The following is a 26,231-nucleotide window of genomic DNA, read 5'->3' as shown; positions in this document are numbered from 1 at the left end:
AGCTTTTACAGAAATCAGTCAGCTTCTGGAAAATAGAAAGACTATGTTTCACTCCTCTTCGTATCCCCAATATCTAATATAGGATAAATTAACTGGTAACTGTTTTTCAAATGAATGAATCATCATTAACACCTCACTAGAAGCCCTTATTTTAAAAATACTGCAACTAAAAATTTCAAGAAAAAAAATTGTAGATGGAACCTCAGAATGAATCTCTGAGGAATCAGACACAGGAAGTTTAAGTGTTGTCTTAAATGACGAAGGCATCATGGCTGGAGCAGTGATGCTCATGACATATTCTCATGCCTCTTACATTTACCAGCCTTAACCCATTTCCGTGGAGACATATCACTAGTGCTGGCCAATGCCATCAGTTACTTTGACCTGAAGCAATGGAAGGGCTGTGTGCAAGCCTGTGATCTTTCTATGTCTCAGGCATACTCACTCCAGCAATACTATTACCATCAGAGCCTTAGCTCAAATGCATTGTGTTTTGCTCTACTGTAAGACCTATTTAAAAACCAAAATTTCAATTTAGGGTAGGTTTCTATTAGCTATTAGAGAGGATGTAGAGTAGATTTCTAATCTTTCATCTGGGAAAACTTAAGCATTTTAGAATCTGAAATAAAAGCTCAAAACGAGGAGGGCGGTGATTTCAGTTTTACCATGCTTTAGATCTAATGTTCGTAGTTCTACCTCTCCTTGGTGGAATAGTGCACACCAAGCAACGTGTAAATAACGTTTGCGGTAAGCAGAGGTGAGCATCCGACTAATTAGGCTGGGAAGTTCTTGAGCTTCAGAGAGCAGGATATCAGCATCAATTATTATTTTTTTTACTAATAAAAGGTCTTATATTTTAGGGGGAAATAGAACAAAAAGAAAAACTTTAAATAGCAAAATGTATTTTACTGATATTAACTACTACATATAACAAGGCTGAGCAAAGGATATAAGAACTACAATCGAGTTGAAATAGGAAAAAAAATGACATTATGTTTTTTTTTCACACGATAAAATATGAAAACATATTTTCAATTGCTCATTATCATCATGGTATTGACAAGTACATGGTTAGATTTCCAATGTATTTTTTAAAAATAAACAATAATTAATCATACTGTCAGCGTTTAAAAATGCTTTTGCGAAGAAAAAAAAGTTCTCAGTCCCTTTCAATAGAGTACATTAGTCTGAAATGTAATAAAGCATAACGTGAATTCTTATGAAGTGAATGAAAATGAGGAATATTTTTAAAATAGAGATATTTATTCCTCTCCTCATTTGCATTGGCTGTTTGGCTGGCACCATTTTCTGTGTTCCTCTCTTGGGCATAGTTTGAGGAGGTCTAAGTAGCGATTTGGCCCACTTTAAGGCTGCCAGATTGTTGGATGGAGTTTTTATATAATCACAAAGATTATAGAACCCATATCAAGTCTCTAGTCTACTTTACGAATATCATGGTGCTCTGTGTTAGTTAATGGAAGATATTTCTAGTTACTTATATTTGACATATTGAAACTGCTACGAATGGTCAATACACCAACAGTCCTCAAGCCATAATGTCAGTATATAATGTCAGCAAATTATACTCTTGATGAAAATGAACATTTTAATTTGGATCAATAGTCTTCATAATAGCAAGTGCTCACCCAAGGAAATCATAATATGAGTGAAAAGAGTATGGGAAGAAAATATCAAAACATATATTTATCATTATAAAAGAAAAAAAGAAATCTAACTTTTGCAATATGCAGAATGACACTGAAGCTCTCCCTGGATATGTAAATCAATCATGCCATTTAAATACACATGTCATATTCACATGTCATATGCAGTGCACGAGGACTCCTGAGGGCAGGGAGGACGTTGCCTAGAAACCTGTCATGCCCTTGTTAATCTCATTGTTGTAAGGCATACTGCAGATTCCATGATCCCAGTTAGGTGGATTTATCATTTATGTCATCTAATTTTAGTAAAACTGACATTCATACGGAACAAGTGGCTCAAAGGATTCCTGCAAGCAAATCACAGATTGAAGATGTTACCAGTACCAATAATGGCAAAGCTGATACTTCATATTGCTCTTAAAAGAAAGCTTGTAGCCAACTAGATTCCAAGAAACCACGACAATTTAACCTATCTGACAAAAATTCAGCCATCAGAGTTATCATAAAGACTAGTATATGAATTTAAATATACTATGATTAACAAAGAATTGCTTCTTAAATGTGGCTTTTGTGTCTTTGCGAATCATCTTTTTCATCTCTAATAGCCATTAAAACTACACATTAAACTGATCTTAGAAACAGTCGTCCAAATCTCTGGATGCTAAAATGTAACACTAATATTTTAGAATGAAGCTTTTCTAAACATATGGCTTTAAACAAAAAGAGAGAGAGAGATGTGCTTAAAAATGACTAAGATAAAATATTATTTTTAAATGCTATTTCATCTTCAAAATTTCTGTCTCCTATGTATTTTTATAAAATAGATTAGTATCATGGTATATGTATATAATTTACAAAAACATCCATGAGTTGAAGATTTTTGCTTTAAAATTTTCTCCTAACAGATGAGCGTAATAAAATAAAAAAATAAAAAGTAAAGTAACAAGAGTTTAGAGCTGCACTGCCCAATATGGTGGCCCCTTATCCACCTGGGACTATTGAGCACTTAAAATCTGACACTTTTATGTTTTAAGCACTTAAAACTTGTATTACCTAAGAACTACATTTTTTATTTTATATAATTTTAGTTAACGAATTTTAAACATGCAGCAGTGTCAAATACTGTTTTCTGTTAAACATAACTTCATTTTTGTGGGGTAAGGCTATATTTTACTTTAGCTGTTGAAAATATAGCATCTGAATTGGGATGCTCTAAGATTATAAAATATAACACCATGTTTCAATGTGTAAAAGATTCAAGATGGCCCAATAATTAGTTAATGTTGATTTTGTCTAGAGATGATAATATTTTGGTTAAATAAAATATTAGGTTGAGTAAAATAAAAAAATTTAGAATAATTGTGGCTATTTCTTTTTACTTTTCTTTAATGTGGCTGCGATAAAATTTAAAATTATATATGTGGATTTCATTATCGTTCTATTTGACATCTGGTCCAGAAGGAGTATGTGGTGGATAGGGAGATCTCTAAAAGGAATGTTTAAGAGAATAGGTCCATAACTTTTTCAAGATTCAAGACTAGAATAATAGATCAATTTTTCCAGCATATGAAATGTGTACTTAAGCATACAATTTTAAAATAATGTGAAGATATTTTTATTGGGATTTACTGAACTAAATGTCCCTGGGAATTTCCACTGAAATCTGTATATCACTTGAATTATAAGAAAGCATATAGAGGGAGGTAAGAGATCAACCAAAGGACTTGTATGCATGCATATAAGCATAACCAATGGATGCAAGACACTGGGGGGTAAGGGCATGTATGGGAGGGGGTTGGGAGTTAATGGGGGGATATGGACACATGTAATACCTTAATCAATAAAAAAATTGGAAAAGAAAAGAAAAGTCATATAGTGTAAACTAACATGACATTAAATTGAAATTTTGAAATTACATAAGTTTAATTCTATTTCAGAGAAAATAGCAGCCTCTTTTTTTTTAAATTCTATGTAAAGACTGGACCAAAGCAAAGGACAATAAAATAAAAAAGGATAATATCATATTGATCTTTTTAAGAGAATAATGGAAAACAACAAATTTGGGTTCTTTATCATAGGATACCATTGTTAAAAAGAAAATTTAAGTAAACCTTCCCTTCCTCTTAGGGACAGCAGATGAACTGTGCCAGCCAAAGAGACGCTCTTTATTCAAATCCACTGACTCAGTCTACCTGTACTAGTGGGTCAGCAAAGTAAAATAATTGTTAGTTTTCTCATACAAAACTATTCCAACTAGAAAATTTAAATATAGAATACTTACACAGTATAAAAATCTCTCTCTCCATTGATTTATTTTCAATCTCCCCTGCCCACCTGCTCTGTGTCAGGAAGATCCCTCTGACTGGATTCCAGTAACAGAGAAAAGGTCACCCACGGGGTAGAGGACTGCAGGTAAACAGGGCACAGCAAAGTACTGTACACGAGTAAGTTTGAACAACAAGGCTTAGCCTGTTTCTTTTTTCAGCATTTCAACTTAGAATACTATTTTTATAACTGTCCCCAGAACATGCAATCCCACAGGAAACTTCTTTTGAAAAAATTAGTGCCTACAATACCTTTGATTTCTCTGAAAAACTGACATGTTTCACAGCCCTTCTGATATTAAAAATAAACAAAATATGGTTGAGTTTCCAGCTCAGAACCCGAATCAGCAACTATGGAAATATTTTAAAACTGTTTGTGTGGCCCTAGCTGGTTTGGCTCAGTGGGTAGAGTGTCAGCCTGTGGATCAAAGGGTCCTGGGTTCGATTCTGGTCAAGATCATGTACCTTGGTTGTAGGCTCTTCCCTGGCGTAGGCCCTGGTTCTGGGCTTGTGCAGAAGGCAACCAATTGATGTGTTTCTCTCACATCAATATATTTCTCTGTCTTCCCTCTCTCTTCCACTCTCCCTAAAAATCAATGGAAAAATATCCTTGGGAGAGGATTAACAACAACAACAACAACAAAAGTGTGTGTGTTTGTGTGTGTGTGTGTGTGTAAGTTTAAGGAAAAGTTACATATGTCTACTGTGGTTTCTCTTAAACACATTCTTCTAGAAAATTAAACAAAATATTAACGACAGATATAAATTATCTGCTTTAATATAGGGTACAGTTAGCTCTAAAACAAAATATCAAATATACACTCTGAAAAACAAATTTCTTGTTGACTTTAAACAGATAAAACTGAGTATAGTTCAAGGAAAAACATCATCTAGTAAAGCAATCTTTCTATTTAGGTTACAAAGGAAGAATGAATATTTCCTATTGTTTATTTTCATACAAAGACAAGAAAACTTAATCAAATTACATTAAAATCATTACATGTTTTTTATTTTTCCAGAGAGTTGGTGCTAATTCTAATGCTAGTACCACAAGAATCCTTTTAAATAATTTATTTCTGTTTGAGTATGTTACAAGTCTCTAAGAGAACTGACTTTTCTAGAAAAGGTGTTGCTTTTCAGAACTCAAATGCAAGCAACCAACTAGCAAATACCAGAACAGAGGTTAATATTTCTCTTGGGTGTGTTACATCATAGGGATTTGTCTCAGCTCTTTAGAAAGTTCTCTAAATGGGGACTTTATCAATATATAAATCAGTTGAGAAATACAACTTGTCTCATATTTGGAAAATGTTTGTAAGAATAATAGTTAAATCTATGGTCCTACCTGTACTGTTAAAAAAATCGATAGGCCTGTGGATAATCAATAATCAATTTAAGATCTCTCACCTCAACCTGTCTATTTGTGACAATAGTTAAGCATCTGTGATTGAATCCAAGATAGATAAAGCATAAAAAGGAAAGTTAAAGAAGTCATTCCCCTTGTCTTTACAAACAAAAAACACAAACACAGTTTTAAGCTGATCTCAAAAAATTTACAGATTTCATAGTCTGTTATATATATAAAGGCACTGTTATCCATTCTTCAATACTGTATATATTTCAATGCAAAGAGTGATGTTTCAAGCATATTTTCATGTTTACCTTATGCTCATGAGCACCAATATTTTCACTCACCACATGCTAAGCAGGAAACAGAATAAAGCAAATATTAAATGCATGGTAAATGCAGAAATCCCTAATGAGTTTAAAATAAATTACAGCTTTCATGCTTGACAGTTTCAGTAAATGGGGCAGTTCTCCAGAGGATCCAGGGGCTTGTCTTGACTGCTACTGGGGACAGAGTGTTGCTATCAGCCAAAAGACCTAGAGTCATGCTTGTGGGTGTAGACATGCGGCCTGGCATGCACATGGGTACTACTCTTTAGTAAGCACATCCTTCACTACCAGCCACTCTTTCTACTTGCTCTGTATCCTAAAACATGTATATCATATCCTGAGAAGGAGAAAAATTTACATGCTTAGTGATGACTTTTGAATTTTGTATGTAGAGCATTCTGCCTGTCTTGAGGAAATTGAGAAACCAGATAAGACAGTGTTTATTTTCTGGTGTGGGTAGCAAGGCATCAACTAAATTGCGCAGTCAATGCATTCAACAATAGCAAATGGAGTTGGCTTTATGCCAAAGTGAAGTCTAGGCTGCCTCAGCTATGGAAGCCTAGGGAAGAGATAGATGGAGCTGGCTTGAGGGAATTTTATAGACAAGTTGGGTAATGTAGATTGGGAAGATGATTATATGTGGCAAGTAAGCAGTTAGAAATGATCCTGGTAGGAAGTGAGGAGGTTAGCCTGGCTTGCGTGGAGGGAGCTTTCCAAAAATTAACAGAAGACAGCTTTTGCTAAGAAGAGAAGCAGCATACTTCAGCAGACCGGAAATGGCAGGAAACATGTGGAATGGACCCCAGAGATGCTTAAGAACATTTAGGGTGTAGAGAAAAAAAAAAACACCCAAAGAAAATGGTGTTCTGTTGTATTTTTAAGGTATGTTTAAGGTAATCTAGGCTGTAAATTTGGGTCTGGGGGGTCAGGGGTCAAAAATCTGGCAACCCAAAGTGAGTAGGTAGGGGCCATAGGAATAGAAAGGAGACACATATAAGGTATTTAAAAAAAAAATTGAACTGTGCCAATTAACAATAGAAAGGCAAAGGGAAAGGAACAATATCCAAATATTTATGGGGTAAGTAGTTCGAGGAAGGACATTAGAAAGAGAAAGATATTACAAGATGTCCTAGTAGGGGAAATTGCAATACATTTCTACGGTGAAGTAGTGAGAGTGGGTGGAACATGGCATGAGGTCATGGGAAGGTGTGGGAGTACTGCCTTGTTTTCTTATTGAGGAATCAGCAGAAGGAGCAAGGATCATTGAAAGTAAACCAACCTAAAAAGCAAAATCCAAGCCCCCATTGTTTGTTTAGAACTAAAAAGAAAACTGGCCGAGGTGAAAAAGAGATCCATATCTCCATTTAAAAAAAAATCAGTAATGTAACTACCTGACTATGCAGCATGGCTATTCTCAGAGATATAGGGCAGGTGAGGGAGAAAACCTTCAATTGTCTCTGAAAAGCCCTAAGGTAATACTCTCACCCCATAGATCCAAAAGCTAAAGGCTAGGCACTCCCTTGGGATCCTTTCCCTGTGTATTTGTATTTCATAAACCAGTTTTAATCATTTTAATTCAAATAGAGAACACTGCCTGGTTGTTTGTGGGTGGTCTGTTTGTTTGTTTAGATTTTTGCATTTTTACCACAGCTGCTCGTTTAAATGACTTATTTTGTGTCTAATTACTTGACATATTCTACAATTATTTCAAAATATTTTAATCATCATTTAACTTTGTAAATTACATGGGGGGAAAAAACAAACCCCTCCCCCACAAATGTCAGCTATGCTAGCATGATAGGCACAAGGAGGCCTATCCTGAAACCCTCAATTTAGGTATCACTTCCACAGATACTCTTTTTTTTTTTCTTAACAGCCTTGTTTCTTTGAAAACACATTTAGCAAAAATTGTGCTATAGTTTTGTTTCTTTGTTTAATGGCAATCTTCCTCACTCACTGTGAGGTCCAGAGAGAAAGGAATGAGGTTGATTTTTGCAACAGTGTGAACACAGACTCCGAACTACCAGGAGCCTCTCGTGGGCAATTAGCAAATGCTTGTGCAATTAATAAATGAACAAATGAATTCCTAAATTAAGATGCTAACTTCTGCTCTGAAAAGAAAACTAAATATATTCTTGAGGGTTTATTTAGTTGTGATCCTTTGAGTACCTGGGAATAATTGGTCAGTTTTGGAACCAGAAGAAGACCTTGACTAAGCACTGAGTGAAATTTAGGCTCTATGTTCTGAGGTATTATTCCAAATCATTGATCTTAATGTCTCAAGAAAATAAACCACATACTCCAACTTCCTCCCAGAACTAATACAAAATAACAATATCTCCTTTTTAGAAAAACTAAGAGATTAAGTGAAGCCAAATTAATAACCTAGCAAGACAAGTAAGGTGGTGACATAATACAGTAATTTATTATGATCTCTTGTATTGGACAAACTAGAGTAATACTGACTTACAGTCCTTAAAGACAGAAATTCAAAAGATCTCTTTATAATTCTAGTTTTATTCCTTTCATTATAAAAATTAAAAAGAAGGACAATTTGGCAAACTCTCTGGTGTTCTTTGTTTAAAAGGGAGATAGATATTTATATATACTCATCTGAGTCAGCCAGGGCTTAGCTAGTCCCACAGTACTCTATGAGCAAAATATCAGTCTCATTCACAAACTTACCAAGCATTTCACTTTAATGAGGCACAAGTCATGCTTTGTTTTGTTTTTATAATTTTTGTTGTTTTTGTTGTTTTTATTCATAGCAGAATATCCACATTTTTTGCTTAAAAAAATTTAATGTTGACATTATTGCAGGAATCGCCCTCTTTCCCCCCCCCCCCCCCCAAGGTCTAGGCCTACTCAACAAACCTTTCAAAATGCAAATCTAATCATGTCACTTATCTGCTTAATGTCCTATCATTGTTCTTAGAAGTCCTAAATCTTTAACAAGATGCTGCATAGCCCGCTGCCTGTTTTCATCCTAATTTGACACTGCTCACTCTTATTCAAAGTGTCCAGCTGCATTTGCTCAGTTCCTGTAACATGTCAAGCTTTGCTCTTCCACTGGGTTTCACCCAAACTTTCAAATTCAGCCTTCCTTTCCTCTCCATGACCACATCTGATCATAAGCTATTGACTCTTCGCTTTCACTTTAAATTCATTCAACATATATTTTCTAATCAAATAGCTCTAGAGATGCTAGACAACAATAAACAAAAAAAAAACACAAACAAAAAATATAAATAGGAAATATTCAATGTAATACAAATAATTTTTAAAAGTAGATGACTTATGACATGGTACCTCTTTTTTAGATTTAATAAACATCCATGGTCTCTCTAGTAAGAGGACATTTAAGCCAAGGTAAGAAAAATAAGAACTAGCCCCACAAAGATTTGGGGTAGAGGTAACAGAAAATATAAAGTATCTAAAGTAGGAATGAGTTTGGTATCCATGGAGAACCAAAGATGGCTGGAACAGAGAACATTTTAAGATGAACTAAGAGACACAGATGTAAGAGGTATAGGTACAAATCGATGCAGGATTTTGTCAGACAGGGCAGGGAAGGAGTTTGGATTTTGTTCTAAGTGAGTAATGGGAAGCAACTGGAAGGCATTAGGCAGAAAAGTGAGCTGTTATAATTCATCATTAAAAAGATAATCTGATTTTGCTGTGTGGAGAATGGATCATGTATATGTAGGGAGCAAATATAAAATGGGAAAATAACACAAGAGGCTCAAGGAGACTTGGCTTAGGTTGGTAAAGGGGGAAGTGGAAAGAAGGAGACAGAGCCAGGATATTTGTTGGATGTGGTGAAGCTGATGAATTGGATGTTGAGCATAAATGAGAGACAAGTCAGGGAGAATGTGTAGTTTTTGCTTGATCACCAGATGAATGGCAGGGCCAATGCCATGAGTACAGTGCTCTGTTGAAGAGAAGACCACCTGGGTTAGATCCTGGTTCTACCACTTACTGTTGCTTGGCCTGTGTGACTGGGAATATGTTACTTAGCTTCTCTACTCATTTGTTTCTGTGTTTATGAAATCAGGAAAATAACAACCCTACCTGAAAGGGTTATGGTGAGAATTTAATAATGTAATTATTGTAAATTGCTTAAAATAGCTTTTGGCATCTAAGTCCTCAATGTACATGGCTATTACTATTGCTATTGTTGCAATTATTATTATAATCTAGATGTGGAAGACAATGAAACATGCAGACCAAGAAAGTCTATGTATTTTAGCAATGAAGTTTGAGATATTCATTAGACATCTACATGGAGATGGCAGAAGGTAGGCCCATGAGTCTGGAGGTCTGAGGAATAGTCAGTTCTGATGATACAGTTTTGGAAGTCACTTCCGTAGAGCTGGTATATAGAGCCATGCATGAAGACCCCTAAGGAGACATTGTAGAGAAAGAAGGGAAGTGAGGCAAAAATTGTGAGGATGTGCACTTCAGTGTTCAGAGATCAGGGTGAGACAGGGAGCCAGCAAAGGAGGCTGAGAAGGAGCAGACAGTGAGGTAAGAGAAAATGCTGGGGTGATGCCAAGAAACAAACATTATAAGACGAGACCAGTTATCTGTGTCCTGTGCTATGGAGAGATCATGTAAGATAAGAACAAAGAAGTACCATGCTTCTGTGTCTCTGGATCTATTTTGTTGATCAGTTTACTTAGTTCATTAGATTCCACATATGCTTGAGATCACATGATACTTATCTTTCTTGGACTGGCTTATTTCGCTTCTTATAATACTTTCTAGGTCCACCCATGCTGTTGCAAATGGTAAGAGTTCCAGAGACACAGAAGCATAGAACAGCCTATTGAACCTCTGAGGGAAGGTGGGGGAGGGTGGGTGGGTAGTAAAAGATCAACCAAAGAACTTGTATGTATATATGCATAACCCATGGGCACAGGCAAGCAGTGATGGTGAACCTATGACACGCGTGCCAGCACTGACACGCGTAGCCATTTCTGATGACACGCGGCCGCATGCCGAGGATGAAACATTTGCTGCTCCTGAGGATGAAACATTTGCGACTAGAGTCTTGGAGTTAGTTTTTTCCTCAAAGTGACACACTACCCGAGTTATGCTCAGTTTTTTGGCGAAGTTTGACACACCAAGCTCAAAAGGTTGCCCATCACTGGACAATAGGGTAGTGAGGCCTGGGTGGGGGGCAGGGACAGGCTAGAAGAGGTCAATGGGGGAAAAGGGGACATATGTAATACTTTCAACAATCAAGATTTTTTTTTTAATTTAAAAAACTTAAAAAAAATAACAGAGAAGTAACCAAAGGAATCTACAATCTGGAGGTCCTTGGGAATTTTGATTAGGGCTTTCTCAGTAAAGTATAAGAAATGGAAATTTGAATGTCATTCCTGGGGGAAGCTTTTTCTCAGTTTCTAGAATAGATTAGCTCCTTTCTCATTGCACTTGCCATTTCTCTAGCACTTATCATACAGATGACTCTAAAGAAAGCCAACTTTGAAGTAAATTGTTATCTATGTAAAAGATCTAATTTGTGTAATTATTCATTTATTTTCTGTCTCCTAATTGCCAGTAATTACTGAATAGTAGAGACCACATTTATCTTATTTTTCACAATATCCTCAGTAACTAGCAGAATGCCTGATACATAATACTGCTCAATTTGTATTGAATGAATGGCTGTATAAATAAATCAATGAATGACCCAATATGACTATTTAAAACACATTAAAAAAACTGACTTCTTTTAACTAACACCCACAGTAATTGACATGCTTACTTTCAGGTTATTTTTAAGTTTTTGGCATGATTAATAATTACTTTTATTGTAGGCCACCTAAAATCATTTTGGAAGAAGTAGGTAGAATAAAATTAGTAAACAGTATATTTTTCAAAAGAATAAACAATATCTCTACTCCAGAAGGTCATTTTAGCACTCAATATAAATTTGATTACCATCCAGCCCTTATTAAAACCCAGTAGATACAACTGATATTTGAGAAAAGAAATCCATGAATCAAGTTAAATGTCCATTGCTCTAAATTGATTTTTAGCTTTATCCTGTTATAAGTGAAATGACCAAATATCTTATTTGAATTGCATTTGCTGAAATTACATTATAGAAGTAGTGGGCATCTATTATTATGTCTTTGGCCTTTTTAGAGGGTTAATAAAAAATCATATACTGAGAATATTTCTGAATCTTCTAATGAAGACAATCAGACATTTCTTATTTAGCATTCAAAATAAAAACAACTTATATGGTAAATTTCTTTGTAGTGCAATACAGTGTGAGAAAAAAACTTCATTTGTTCATTCTTTCTGATTAATATGTATTTTTAATTTATCTGAGAATAACAATTATGAAAATCAAACCATTGTCCTTTTGACCTTGCTTCTAGGAAATTGGGTTGTACATTTCTGTTTAATTCAGTAGATATCCATTGCTTGTTTCTGTATCTTTTCTCTACAATATATTATTCTATTTCAATATGATTTTAGCAACCTATATGCATGTAGTTGTCACTAATTATCTTCACTTTTTTGAAATACAAAGAACATGAATAAATAAATGGGAAAAAATGTCCTTCTTTCTTCCCGTTTGTTAATAGCAGAGATAATACACTCTCTTGGTCTTGCTCAAATAAAACCATTTCTATGGAGACATTTTTGACTTTTCAAACACAAACTGACGCCCTCTCCTATATTCCAAGAATACACTTGAATCATCTTATAGAATTTAAGTATATATTACTCTCAAATATGAGGTAACATTGAGAGTTTTTTAATATGTTTATTTGTTTTAGGATTTAGAGACAGACAGAAATAAAAATCATGCCAAGAAAGACCCAAAACCAAGAATAATAATGACAAAATGTTGCTCTATTTCAGGAATTAATATGCTTTTCCTTTTAAGTTATGAACATTCAGAGACTTTACTGAATCTCCGTGCTGCTAGGTTGCTGGGATTCAAGTATGGATCACAATCCCTCCTCCATATTGATCTATCTGATATTCCATACCTCCACTTTCATTTTTTGGTTTTTTTTTTAATATGTCAAGTGACTATATATGTACAAATCAATTAATAAATTAATATTACCATATGAAGAAGAATAGCAATTATTATTCTTTACTGGGTGTTTATTTCTCCTTCAATTAGATTAAAATCTCTCTAAAGAGAAGAATTATATTGTTCTTACTTTTTATCCCTCATAGGAGATATTGCTGGAAACAAGTGTTATATATACTATGATTTACCACACCAAAGTTACATTTTTTCTCATCTGATAATACTGGAAGCATTTTTATTGCATATACAATACCATTATAAGAATTAACAAGTCTCATTAACCATTTCTAATAAACTAAAAATAAATTTAGGTGTTCATTGAAACGATATGCGGTAAAGTTAACAAAAGCTTGTTTTAAATGATTTTGTCATACATGGCATTATATAGTAAGTTTATTCTTATTCTTCAAATAAAAATAGATGGGCTAGCACTTAAAATGATTTTTTCATAGATGGATGGTACAGACAGATATTAAAAGACTAAGTCAAACTTTTAATTAGACTCCAAAAATTTGCCAAATTTTCAAATAGTTATCAGTAGTACTTCTAAAATCTTTAAAACATTTTTTTCCTAAAATAAATCATAGGCTTGAATTATGAACACATAATTGCCTCTAAAGTTTATATATCAAGATAAAAGTAACAGTAAATTTCCATCTGACAAAAATCTTATGTTTTCCTAATTTGGATCCCAGCAGTGGTATACAACTTTTATTTTTTCTCTAAAAATAACATCAATTTATTCTAACTTAGGAGACGTGTTTGAAACACATTTTAACATTCAATTAGTTAATGTATTCTTTTCATTTTTGAGATTTGCAAATATATCATTTGGATTGTTTCTATTTTCAAAAATTTTTATTGCACAATATCTCATCCTAAAGTGAAAAAACTTATTACACATTCTCTCCCAATTCTTATCTATAAGTATACATGCTTTTCCTATTTACAATCCTAACATTTATTATTATGCTTCTCTTTTAAGAACACATAATGAAACCATTTCTCCCTAACTTTCCAATATGATACTTTTCATTAATTATGTATTATAATAGTAAAAATAACTATTAATAATTATTCTGAATATGTTTTAAAGCACTATGTAACAATATATAATATGACAAAGGATGAAGAGTTAATACTGGCAAAGAACGTATGTAATCAAATGTGAAAAAAAAGACTAAATGTTCACTAGAACTATGAGACTGAATGAAAAAAGGTTACAGAGGGAGCTTTAAGGTAAACCTGAGATGGTGAAGTTAGCAGGCAGAGTCCCGTAGCCCCTTAACTTTTTACTCAGTCTTATGAGCAGTTTTTTTAATCACTACCAACAGCATTTCCCATGCATTAATAGCTCCAAAGGAAAGCCCAAAATGCTTTTGGTTGAGGAACTGATTCCAAACTATTCCCAGCTTCTTCAGAGCAATGATGTCATAGGAGCTATTTTTATTTGCAAACTATTTCTACTTTGTAATAAACAAAATATTTTTTCTTAACACAACATGTTTTAAACTGGAACCATGCTGCTGGATAGCTGTCTGAATTTTATGACTAAAGCATTATCACATTTTTACTTATTGCTAACACAAACAAACAAAAAAACCCTGTAAATGCATCTCCTCTTGGAAGAAAGATTCAAATCACTACTAATTACATTGCCTTTCTCAGACAGCCTGAGTTTTTTCTGTCAATCATCTGAGAGCAATAGTACCATAATTAGCCAATTTGTACATTGGACCCCAAAACTCATTTCCTTCACACCAAAACATTCAAATCAAAACAGAGCTCAGGATCTTCTCTGATGTGAGATCAATTCTTATTTTTTACTTGATTTCTAGGACTCTCCCAAGTGCAAACTAAAGAGCAACTCTCTTGGGTCCTAGAAACCTTGGCTTACCTTGTTACTGGTGAACAACAACAAAAACCCTACAGTCTTTATTGTACTCTGCCAGCTGAGCTGTTGATCTGGCTGTGGTATATACCACCCAGGCAAATTGTGCTGAAATAAATGTCCTGAAAATTTATTTCTCATGAATCAATTCACTTATATACATTTTCATAAAGCCCAACACATATTTTAGGAAGAAAGTGACCAGAATATATCAATTCTAGACAAATGTTTCCAGATGCATCTAAACATGTTGACTAAGAGTTTTGTATGCTTTCATGTTGAGAGGAAGTCTATAAAGGACAACTGATCTGTAGTAGTGATTATTAGGAGCCAACTGATATTAAACCCTAAACAAATACTCAACTCTGGGAAAATTATCCATCATCAACACCAACACCGCTTGCCATGTTACAGACCAAACAAGTGATTAAGTGCTTCATGGTTTAGCTGGATAATCTGTTGTCCTTCCACACAATCATTTTAACTGTGGCATTTAAAGACAGAATATGGGCATGAATATAGGATTCAAATCTAATCAAAATCAGGTGCTCATCAGTTCTAATATATAAAACACTGGCAAAATGTACATTAACATGATAACAGTTCATTTGATGAAATCTTACTTTATGTTTATGTGATATCATAATAAGGCAACATAAGGTTTGGTCAAAAGATTTTTTAAACATCATTACACACACACACACACACACACACACACACACACACACACACACACAAACACAGCTAAGTGGATTTTCAAGTCCTTAAGAACACTTTGTAACTTCAAATTTCCAATTAACAAACTGATCACTGCATCAAAATTTAGAAATTGAGAAATTCTGAAAAAATATGAGAATAATAATAAAAACAACTGAAATATAAACAGCACTATAATTAAAATTAAATGTATTCAAATTATTGATGATTATCACATTGAAATGTTCCATAAGAAACAAATGACAACACCAAACTATTTAAGAATTATTATGACCATCTCTATAAACCTTCTAATATACTGAGTTTTCACAGATAGGAAGACATTTTACCCTGTGCACTGAAATTATAAGAACATCTGAAGCAACGCATAATTAGATACTATGGAGGAAGTAATGCATACTGAACAAAGCTACAGAAATAATTTATATCTACATTGATACAAAGCATCTATTATATCATCCATGATGCTCCAAATTTAAAATATAAAACTAGAAAAGGATCAAGATTTCAACTTTGCATGGCTAAAATATCTTGTTCCCCAAAACATACAAATGATTTACAAAAATTATTCTCTTTTTATATTTTGAGAGTAGCATAAATACAGGATTATGATTACATAGGAGTTAGAATAATAATAACTAATACCAATGAGTAAAACAACTGGTTTCTCAATGGCTTAAATATATAATATTAACAATTATTATAAAGGCAATATAATTGAAATTCCTTTTTCAAAATATTTTAGAATAAAGAATAAAAAAGGAAGGTGCCTCTTTGTGTCAAATAACATTATAAATTATACCTACTTAAGTGTACAGTATGGAATAAGACTTTGAGAACAATGAAAATTTAAAAAATAAAATCATTTTTGATAAATTGTACCATTTCAGCAAATACTAAAATACTACAGATAAAGGGGTTTTATTAAATTATATAGTAATTTTACTCCTCAGATTGTGATAATACTAAAATATATTAAATTTATACAAGTAGAATAGCATAGCAAGTTTATGTTTTGTAAGTTGGATATTTCATAAAACAACAGGCTTGCTTCAGAATACTTAATGTTATTTTGCAAATAATATTTCTCTACAGATATCTTCAAACCAATAATGCCCACTCTGATTTTGCTTTATATATACACAATTATTTAATCGAACACTTTGTCACTTGATAAACTCAATGCATGTTTTTCAAATAAAATAATTTAAACAAATACTTTGACAAAATATTTTTAATTATTATGACAAATTATAAACAAAACAAATCTACACCAGATTGGCAAATAATTTTATCACAAAGCCAGTCTATATATATAGTCTTGAAGATGATATAAACGTGTTTCTAAGCTCATAGACAACTTCTGGGAATTTTTTAGCATTGTAAAAGAGAAAAGGAAAGAAAAAAATTTGCCCAGGGACTAATTCTTCTTCAGAAAGGTCCTACCATTGTTACCTTACACAGTTCTACAAAGCCAAACCTACAATGCCAAGAACATTCCTCAACAAGGCAAAGACTTGCATTACCTTTTACTTTTAAATCTTAGAATCAACCCTACCTGTCTTTTACCTAGTAACTTATGAACATTTATAGACTGTATCAAAAACATCAGAAATTTTGGTTCAAACAAGTCAATAAGCATAGAATAATGAATGAAACAAAGCGAAGCATAACAAAAGCCAAAACAAAACTACCACATATTTCATGGATTAATGGTATAAAAAAAAGAGATTTCTTACCAAGTACCCCAAGTCGGTAGTTGACTGTGATGACGATCACATTGCCATAACTTGCCAAGACACTCCCATCATATAAATTTCCAGTACCTTCCATATATGAGCCACCGTGGATATACACCATCACTGGTTTAGGACCCCCACTGTCCCGAATATCTGAAAGAACAAATGTTTGGCAATTGTTCTTATCCTCAAAAAAACAAATATAATGAAGCAGAGAATACATTTTCCATTTTAGGGACAAGAGGTCATGATTTTTATTTAGTTATTTAAATTGCTGTTTTTGTTAAAGTGTTTCTTAAGCAACTCTTATTAAGAGCTGTTGCAGAAAAGAGCAATATCCATTTTTTTCTACCTAAAATTTTGTTTAAAGCTATAAACTGAATTACAGAACTTAAACAAAAGGAAAGTATGTGTGAATTTTAGTGTTGTTTGATGAATTTCTAATGTGACAATAGAACCAAAAAATATATATAAGAAGAACTACTTTTTAAAAATTACATAGACCTCAAATAAAATATGTAAACCATAAACTAAGGCCAAAAGTATCACTTCTATTGTGAATAAAACACTGTTTCCGTTTTTGAGAAGAGTAAATATTTATATTGAATGCATCATAATTACGCTGAATAATTTATGCTCCATTTGTGAAGATAATTACAACACTATATTATATGTTGTAAAAAGTTTCATTTCGCTACTCAAGGACTATCAGATGCATGTGTAGGCAGTAAAAGCATGTACTTCTGTACTTCTGTTGTTGTTGCATTTATGGGACTGTCATTTAAATAATATATTTCAGTTAACTCCAGGTTTTCTGCTCATTATACCTATCCTTACTCTTTGGAAAAAGGAAACAGATTAAAACCTCATTAGCTATTATACTATTCTTATCTCTACTTTGGCTCTATGATTTTGTCATGTAGACATGAGGAGGATACAGCTTAGTCTAAGTGTACAGTGCCAATATTTAAGGTGATGAAGTGATTTCTGCATCTCTGAACTTTAATCAAATGTACTTTCTTTTTTAAGATACTTTCTCAATTATGTAATTTTCAACAAGGACCAAGAAATAATAAACAGGGTGGGGCAAAAGTAGGTTCACTGTAGCAAATACACAAAACCCAGAGTTTATTCTTGTGTTATTATTAGTTATTAATTATTGTAATATTTTCCATACAACCTACTGTAAACCTACTTTTGCCATACCCTACAAAAGAAAAACCTCAGAAAATTTAACTAGTATAAAAAATAGACCAATTTCTATAGAAAACATGCTAAATTGTATATTGGCCAACATGGTTTTAACTATTGTATAGATTGAAACATTACATATGTGTATATGAATATGAACACATACAGACATAGAGTATTATTATTATGTAATAGCTCATGATCTCTTTTATCCACAACTGAAACAAAATTGTACCAAATGTTCTATTTTTTTAATTTCAATATTAAAAGTGTCATTTAAAAATGTGGTTTTATTCCTTTATTTTTGACACTGTTTATCAAACTTAAATCTCCTACATATTTATGATTGAGGTTTCAGCTTTCAGAATGGGATATGATACAAGCTCATTGAAAAACTAATGATTATCTAGAAGCTGCTTTATATTTCCTGTAAAAATATTTAAAATATATATAAAGCCTGATTTGTCTATTGGAACAATAATTTCATGAAAAATCATCCTAGGATCAGGAATTGCAGCTCAACTTGTTTGTTCACAATCTCAAGTGAGGGAACTAGCTCATTGCAGAATTTATAAACTTTTTAAAAGGACTATTTTCAATTTGACTGAATACCAGTGTGCAAACTTGCACCAAGGGTACACTTGAGAAAAATGTCTTATTTTTAAGTGGTGAGAGGAGGATACTTTGACATAAAAACCGTCCACTAGACACAGCTGCATTTAGGAAGAAAAACTAATTTACTTTCTTCTTAAGTCCTTGGAAAGGAAATTAATATTCACTCATTTGCAAAGATTTGGGGGCTTATGAAGAAGTTAAGTTTACACAGAGAAAATAACCCTTTTGAAAATTTTAAACTACCCTCCTTAAATGCCCAATTGCTGCATATCGTTTTAGCTTATTTTCCTACTATGGCTGGCGCTGAAGAAGCAATAATAAATTATTAAACTGAAATCATTAACTGACTGCTCACAGCAGACACTGTACTCTGCTAATTGTGTGCTGGGAGGTAGCACAGAAGGTGGCTGTTTCAGAATTCTTCTTTAATTAAAATTACATAGACTTACAAAACACCAACTGTGAACAGTAATGAGACCTTGGTAGATCCATTCTGTTCACCTGGAAAACAATACAGGCACACATTGAAATACCTGCCACATTTTATACCTAATAACTGGATGGAATGGACATTGCCAAGGAAGACTGAAAATATGACTATAGATTCCAGGAGCTATTTTGAGTGGTATTTCTCTCTTGCTTTTTAATTAGATCTGAAAATGTTACTGCAAGTTTGGACTGATTCTAAGTGTTTTCAAATTTCTCAAAGATTTCAGCCTTGCCTAAGAATATATTGAACAATTATTTTCCAGAAAGTTCGATAACATTCAAATGCAGTGTTCTGAACAATATTTATTTTTGTTTAAAGTAACCCTGAAATTAATGCTGTATAGGGTATTAATTACCAAAGTAGGTAAAATTCTTGTGCATAAAAAACCTTTAATATTGCCAATAAATTTTGGGGAAATGCTAACAATTGGAATTCTTTGATAGTATTTAATCAGAGTGGTCTTAAATTTGCAACAATAGCATTTTATCACAGAGGCCTATCTTAGATTTTACTTTTCTCTATAGTTTACATGTGTTTTTTTTATTGTAATAATAAACATAAATAGTTTAAATTACATCTGTATTTAATTTTGAAAAGAACCAGAATCTTTATAAATGAAACTGATATATCAGATAGCCTACTATTGAGTATTATCTGCTAATGCCATCATTTTATTTATTTATTTTAAAAATATATTTTTATTGATTTCAGAAAGGGAGAGGGAGAGATAGAAACATCAATGATGACAGAGAATCACTGATTGGCTGCCTCCTGCACACCCCACAATGGGGATTGAGTCCACAACCTGGCATGTGCCCTGACAGGGAATTGAACTGTGACCTCCTGGTTCATAGATCGACGCTCAAACACTGAGCCATGCTGGCCAGGCAATGCCATCATTTTAATAATAAAATGTTGACATTTTACTATGTCATAGCAAATATACTAGATATACTTTAGTTATTTATACTTTATTAAAGTCAATTTGTCCTTACAAACCTTGTTGCATATTTTTCCCTAGAAATAAGGTAGATTTCTAACTGTGCCTAAAAAGCTGCTCTGACTTTACTAAAGTCAAATGAGCACACTTAGGCATGAAAACATTAGCTCAGGCCCACCAAAGCTACAAATGTTCTTAAAGCATGTTCATATTTAATGTTTAATTTTCTACAGCTTTGCTAGGCATCTAGGTCCCTGAAAATAGTTGGATATTAAAAGGAAAATACTACACTGATAATTATTTTGGAATTTCAGTAACACTTTGGCTGTAAATTTTAGTATTTTATTTTTCCAATTAATCAAAATTTTAAAGACAATTTAATAAGTTATCAATAGATCTAGAAGACAATGAGGATATATTTGTGCCTGATAACCAGTGTTTGGAATCACAAATCCTTTTAATGATCCTAGTGAATAATTATTAGTCACACAACTTCTTCAATATGCTTACTGGTTGCCTTCTGCTTAATGAACTCATGAAGTTTTTAATTGCCCATGTTTTAGAATTTTTGGCATTTATCAGTTTTACATATTGAGGTATCACCTCAATTAAATCTTTCTCTGGCCCTGGCCAGTACTGCTACGTGGTTAGAGCATTAGCCAAAGCACCAAAAGGTTTGAGTCCTGGTCAAGGGCACGTACCTGGGTTGCAGGTTTGATCCCTGGCAACCAATTGATGTCTCTCTCTCACATTGATATTTTTCTTTCTCTCCCTCCCTCTCTCTCTCTCTCAAAAAAAAAAAAATCTTTCTCTGATATATTTAAAGATATTTCAAGATATTTTTGTGTCCCCTACTTATTTTGTGTATCTCAGTTATCACTTAAAACTAGCAAAATAATATAGACATGTTGGCAGAATGTGTGCTTGTATAATTGTACTTAATCAAAGATATAATTTTGCATTTAAAAACACTGGAAAATGAACAATAGCAATGTTTAAAAAGCTCTATGTAGGATATAAAAGTATCTTTGAATATTAAAATATTAATATTAAGGTATTAGCACAATTAAAAAGACTATTAAATTCTAAAAATAAATTGATAGACATATAGTGTTACTTTGACCCATTTTTATCATTTCAGATTTGTCTTTTTGAAACCATAGAAATAGACTATAAATTATGCAGTTCTCTTGGTTATTATAAAACACAAATTAAAAATGACACAATTGTTTGGCCTAGCAATGGCAAAATAATAATGGCAAATATGCAAAGGAGAATTGGAAGTAAGGAATAGTGCTCCACGGAGGCCTTGGGTTATTTTAAATGAATGAGGGGCAGGCCCACTCAGTATGTCATAGATAGCCTCTGAATGCAGTGGCTGAGATAAGAACCTGGAAATCAGGTAAAGGAGTCAAGTTGTCATGAAATAATTGAGAATTCCATATAAATGACCAGGTAAACAAACTTCTCACTAAAGTGAAAGTAGTTTATCAAACAATTTATATTTATTGCTTTATGTCCAGTAATAATATTGATTCAATATTTAGAACAAAATAAAAATAAAAATTGGCCTTGGTTTTCGTTAACACTCATGTCTACAAAATAATTATAAAAGAAACGAAATAGAAGATACTCATATTTTCAACAAAGGTCTGTACCCTAAAGGACATTATAATTTGTTTACTTGTCTTCTAAACAATTATCCAAAACAACAACCAAGAAGAATAGACTGAACTTGAAATGATTGCTTCCATATTCTATACTTCTGAGAATTTAAAATATTTATTGATTTGATAACTCTTGTGACTGACTGGTTTAGTGCTCAACATGAATACTGCCAGCCAAATTAAATGGGGCTTAAGATATTTTAATGACTATTTTAAAATGTTAAATGTGCTTCAAAATAAGTCTATAAAATAGACTCACATTTGGAGGGCTTAGCTCAATTATAGCCACTCAGAGTATCTTTTATAAATATGTAAATGTCCTACTTGATGCTGATTTTTATCAAAAGAAAAAAACACATTAAATCAGCAGTCAAAAAAATATTTTTAATAGGAAAATAATGTATGCTAACTTTGTGAGTACTTTGGGGAAATTTGGTACAAAGCTACACACTAAAAATCCCTTATACAGAGGTATTATTTAGATAACAAATGTTTAGGAGTTAAGGATTTTTAGAGGGTCCAGCAAGTTCCAAAGCCCCCAACTGAAAGCAGTCATCTTTAGAGTACTGGCAACAACAATACATATTCTGAAAGTCAATAAAATTCCTCAGTGTTTGAATACTTCTAATTTCCAATGGCATGTTAAAAAAAAAATCACAATTTGAATTTGGTAAGTTTATTTTTAGCTATTTAGCATTCAAAATGATAATGCTTGGTCAGGCACAATGATTTATTTTAAATATTAATGATTGCTTTGTATTTAATGTTTGATTCACTGTTGGGGTTTGTACCAAATCAATTTTTTAAAAAAAATGCCATAAATTCCATGACAAAATAAGTATTAAATATTATAAAAATATTAATACCCAATTTAATTTTTATGCTTCCAATACTTCACCTCTATAATTAAATTTACTACTGTGAGTAGCTTATCATATATATATCTCAATGGAAACAATTCAAATTGTTTAGTAAGGATTCATTTAATCGTAGTTGTAATTCATGGAACTAGCACTCCTGCTGGCCTGCTTGTGGGTTTTTATTTTTGAAAAACTTTCTTACCATATTATTAATTTCTCTATGAGATTTAATTACTAGCATTCTGGGAATTATTTTAAATACTAGAATTACTCTAGTTACTTCTATATAAGTCACAGCTAGGACTGTATTAAAAAAACAAACAAAAACACATAAGCCCTAATTAGAACCAAGATGAACTGAAAGAATCAATGGGCCTTTCTAGATGCTCCACTTAATACCATGTAAAAGTCCACAATGGGATGAGAAATGTCAAGTCAACATGGTATATAGTTAGACTTATGGGGTAAATCAGAATTCTATGTCATAAGAAAGTTGGAAAGAGGGAAAAATATATTAATAAAACATGAAGTGTTTTACTGCTTATAGGTGGCAATACTTTGAAAAGCAGAATATTTTCATTTATTCTTTGAAAATAAAGAATACCCATGTAATCTTATTTAAGTAAACTCTATATCCTCGATCAGTGTGGCTCAGTGGTTGAGCACTGACCTAAGAACCAGGAGGTCATAGTTTGATTCCCAGTCAGGGCACATAACCGGCTTACAGGCTCAATATCCAACAGGGGGCCTGCAAGAGATAGCCAATCAAGGATTCTCTCTCATCATTGATGTTTCTCTCCTTCACCTTCTACCTTGCTCTCTGAAATCAGTAAAAATACATTTTAAACAAAAACCTCTATAATTTCTACCAAAAATATATTCACTCTGATGAGACCAGAGTACTTCAGTTGTTCTACAAGTTTACTACAGTATCTGAATAGGTGTAATTCCTTATCTATAAAATTTCACTTATTTATGTGATATTTAAGCAAATCAACAGAAAATATTATTTTATAAATCTAAACTATATTGCTCAAGAAACACTTTATATCAGCTTTTAGTTTTGTCCTTCCTTTTACTGGGTGTGGGGTTCTTTTTAAACAAATATCAAATGTAAAAATGAAACACATTTTGAAATTGGGTAAGATATTGACATATATTAGAAAACATGCAAAATGGGCACAGAGAGACTACAGGGGGGAAGATTGTTAGTTCAAAGAATATGGACAAATTTGCCAAAACGCGGAATGAAACATATCAAAAGTCAGTTCAAGAAAACAAAAATAAAAAGCCTCTCTTTTAAAACATTGTAATGGTTGGTATCAAAATGTAAAACAACATCCATCTTTTAAAAAAAATTAAAAATGTATATTTATATGCAACAACAAGCAAGAAGACAAAACACATCAAAAACGAGAATTAAAAACAACTCTTCAAAAAAAGACAAGAAGTAAAAAAATAGGAAGGGGTGGAAAAAGTGATTGAGGTCCTTGTCATGCAAGTAAATTTGGTGGGAAAAAATACCTTCATCTTCAGCACCGTCATTATCACCTAAATCATCTGTCTGTTTCTTTGTAAGGGGACCTAGGATTGAGAATGGAGAAATGGAAGGAAAAAAAAAGACAATTCAAGAATAAACAAGACTGAGGGGGGAAAAAATAAATGTAAATACTAAAATTCTCAAGGATATTTCCAAAAAAAGTGGGGAAGTGGTTACGTTAAAGTTATCTATTTTGTTTAAGAAAAAAACCAAAAAAACCCTTTCCCCAAAATATCTTGTAGAATATTTGATTTGTGAATATATCCAGCTTTAAAAAATACAGTATGGTTTGAAACTCAGATCATAAGCAAAGAAGATGATTTTTTAATACCCATTGTATATAAAAAAGTAAACAGTTTTATTAGCTGAAAGAACTTAATTTATTCAGTGTCTTTTCTAAATAAAATTGGTGACAACAATAAAAAAAAAGTAGGCTAAACTCATTCTTTAATTTAGGAATATATAATGACATTAGGAAAAACAGAGATATGAACATTTTTAGAGTGTTTTTTCCTTTTCCTTCTGTGTTTTTTTTTTTTGTAAGAGCATTAACACGGGTTTTACACATTTTTATATCAAACATTATTCAAAACTGTGACTTTTTAAAATTACTTTTCATTAAACAAATATTTCCCCATGTGTTTTAATTAAATATTAGATATGGATTTAAGACATTTGCAAACTGCACAAATGTAGAAACATAATCTCATCACTCGGTAGGGCAAAGGTGCCATCAATGGAAGTCAGTAGTTAGCTACTAAGGTAACTTTCAGAGTCAGGACTTACATTTCATAATCTATTCAGAAATATAATGGAATTATGCTCTAGTGCAATTTCATGCCCAACATAGTCATTTATAATGAGATCATGTCTTAGGACAATAATTGTATTAAAACACTGTGAATGTTTAATAAATGTTTTATTGTACTTAACAATACTAATTTGCTAGAATGAAGGAGCACACCAAAGGGGAAGTCGAAGGCCATATAAAAGTAATTTTAAATGTCACATAATTGACATATTCAGCACAAAAAAAGCAAGTGAAGCCCCACATTTCTTTTTATTTCTGCAACCATTTAATTTGTATGACATTTCATAATCCTCATGCAAAAAGCAATCATTACAAACACAAGACAATCAAGTTAGACAGCCAACCACATAGCAGTAAGCAAGAGAATTTTGTCATGCATAAAATAAGTCATAGAAAAGGGAGGGAAAAAGATTGATAGGCATATGTTGATTTCAATAATGTAAACAGTAAAGAAGCAGGCATTAATTCTAAGCACACTTCATAGGAAAGGATTATTAAACATTTTGAAAAAGATTTCTAGTCCATACAGCGATTACTACACATTATGCTTATAATTTAAAACTACATCTAATATCACAACCTTCAAAAAATGAAAAACACCATCACAGAAAACAGAGGAAAAAAATGAGATCTAATTCAGTTATGTTCCATCAGCTCAGCTAGACAGCCTTGAAAAATATTAATAATTGGCAAAGATCCAAAGATTGGAAATGGAAAAATTGATAATGTAATTGAAATGACCTCAGTTGTAAGGTCATGGTTTCAAGGTCATTTCAACTACACTAAGAGTAGCTGTACACAATAATTTATGTGATATACTTTTATAGTCACTCCTGCAAGCAATCAATCGTTCCATTAAGAGAAAACCAAGATGAAAGCAAAAGTTTATGTTAATAGACAGTTGCAAATTCACAGAATTCTACATTTTAATCTGATCCTGTTTAAATGCAAAAAGTGCCCTCAGTATTATTTGATGTTCATGTAACATTGTTGCTACATTTCTGAAAAACAGAAATATTTTAATTTTAAAATTTGCCAT

The 26,231-nt window shown here is 32.5% G+C and overlaps 1 protein-coding gene across 4 annotated transcripts in view; it reads right to left on the bottom strand.

The window, feature by feature from the left end:
• The window catches only part of NLGN1 (neuroligin 1), a gene marked incomplete at both ends in the record, with an annotated part of 670,466 nt that overhangs the window by 444,053 nt on the left and 200,182 nt on the right, over positions 1-26,231 (bottom strand). For 3 of the 4 annotated variants that reach the window (XM_079766858.1, XM_079766859.1, XM_079766860.1), the window contains one exon: positions 17,079-17,231. In XM_079766858.1, the coding sequence (XP_079622984.1) occupies positions 17,079-17,231 (153 nt within the window). Of the gene's footprint in view, positions 1-17,078; positions 17,232-24,365; positions 24,426-26,231 lie in introns of all 4 variants that reach the window. The other variant, XM_079766857.1, reaches the window with a different exon arrangement.

Source organism: Cnephaeus nilssonii, assembly GCF_951640355.1.
Source record: "Cnephaeus nilssonii genome assembly, chromosome: 3".
Lineage (NCBI taxonomy): Eukaryota > Metazoa > Chordata > Mammalia > Chiroptera > Vespertilionidae > Cnephaeus > Cnephaeus nilssonii.
Note: the sequence above shows the minus strand (reverse complement) of the source record. Positions and strands in the feature narration are given on the sequence as shown.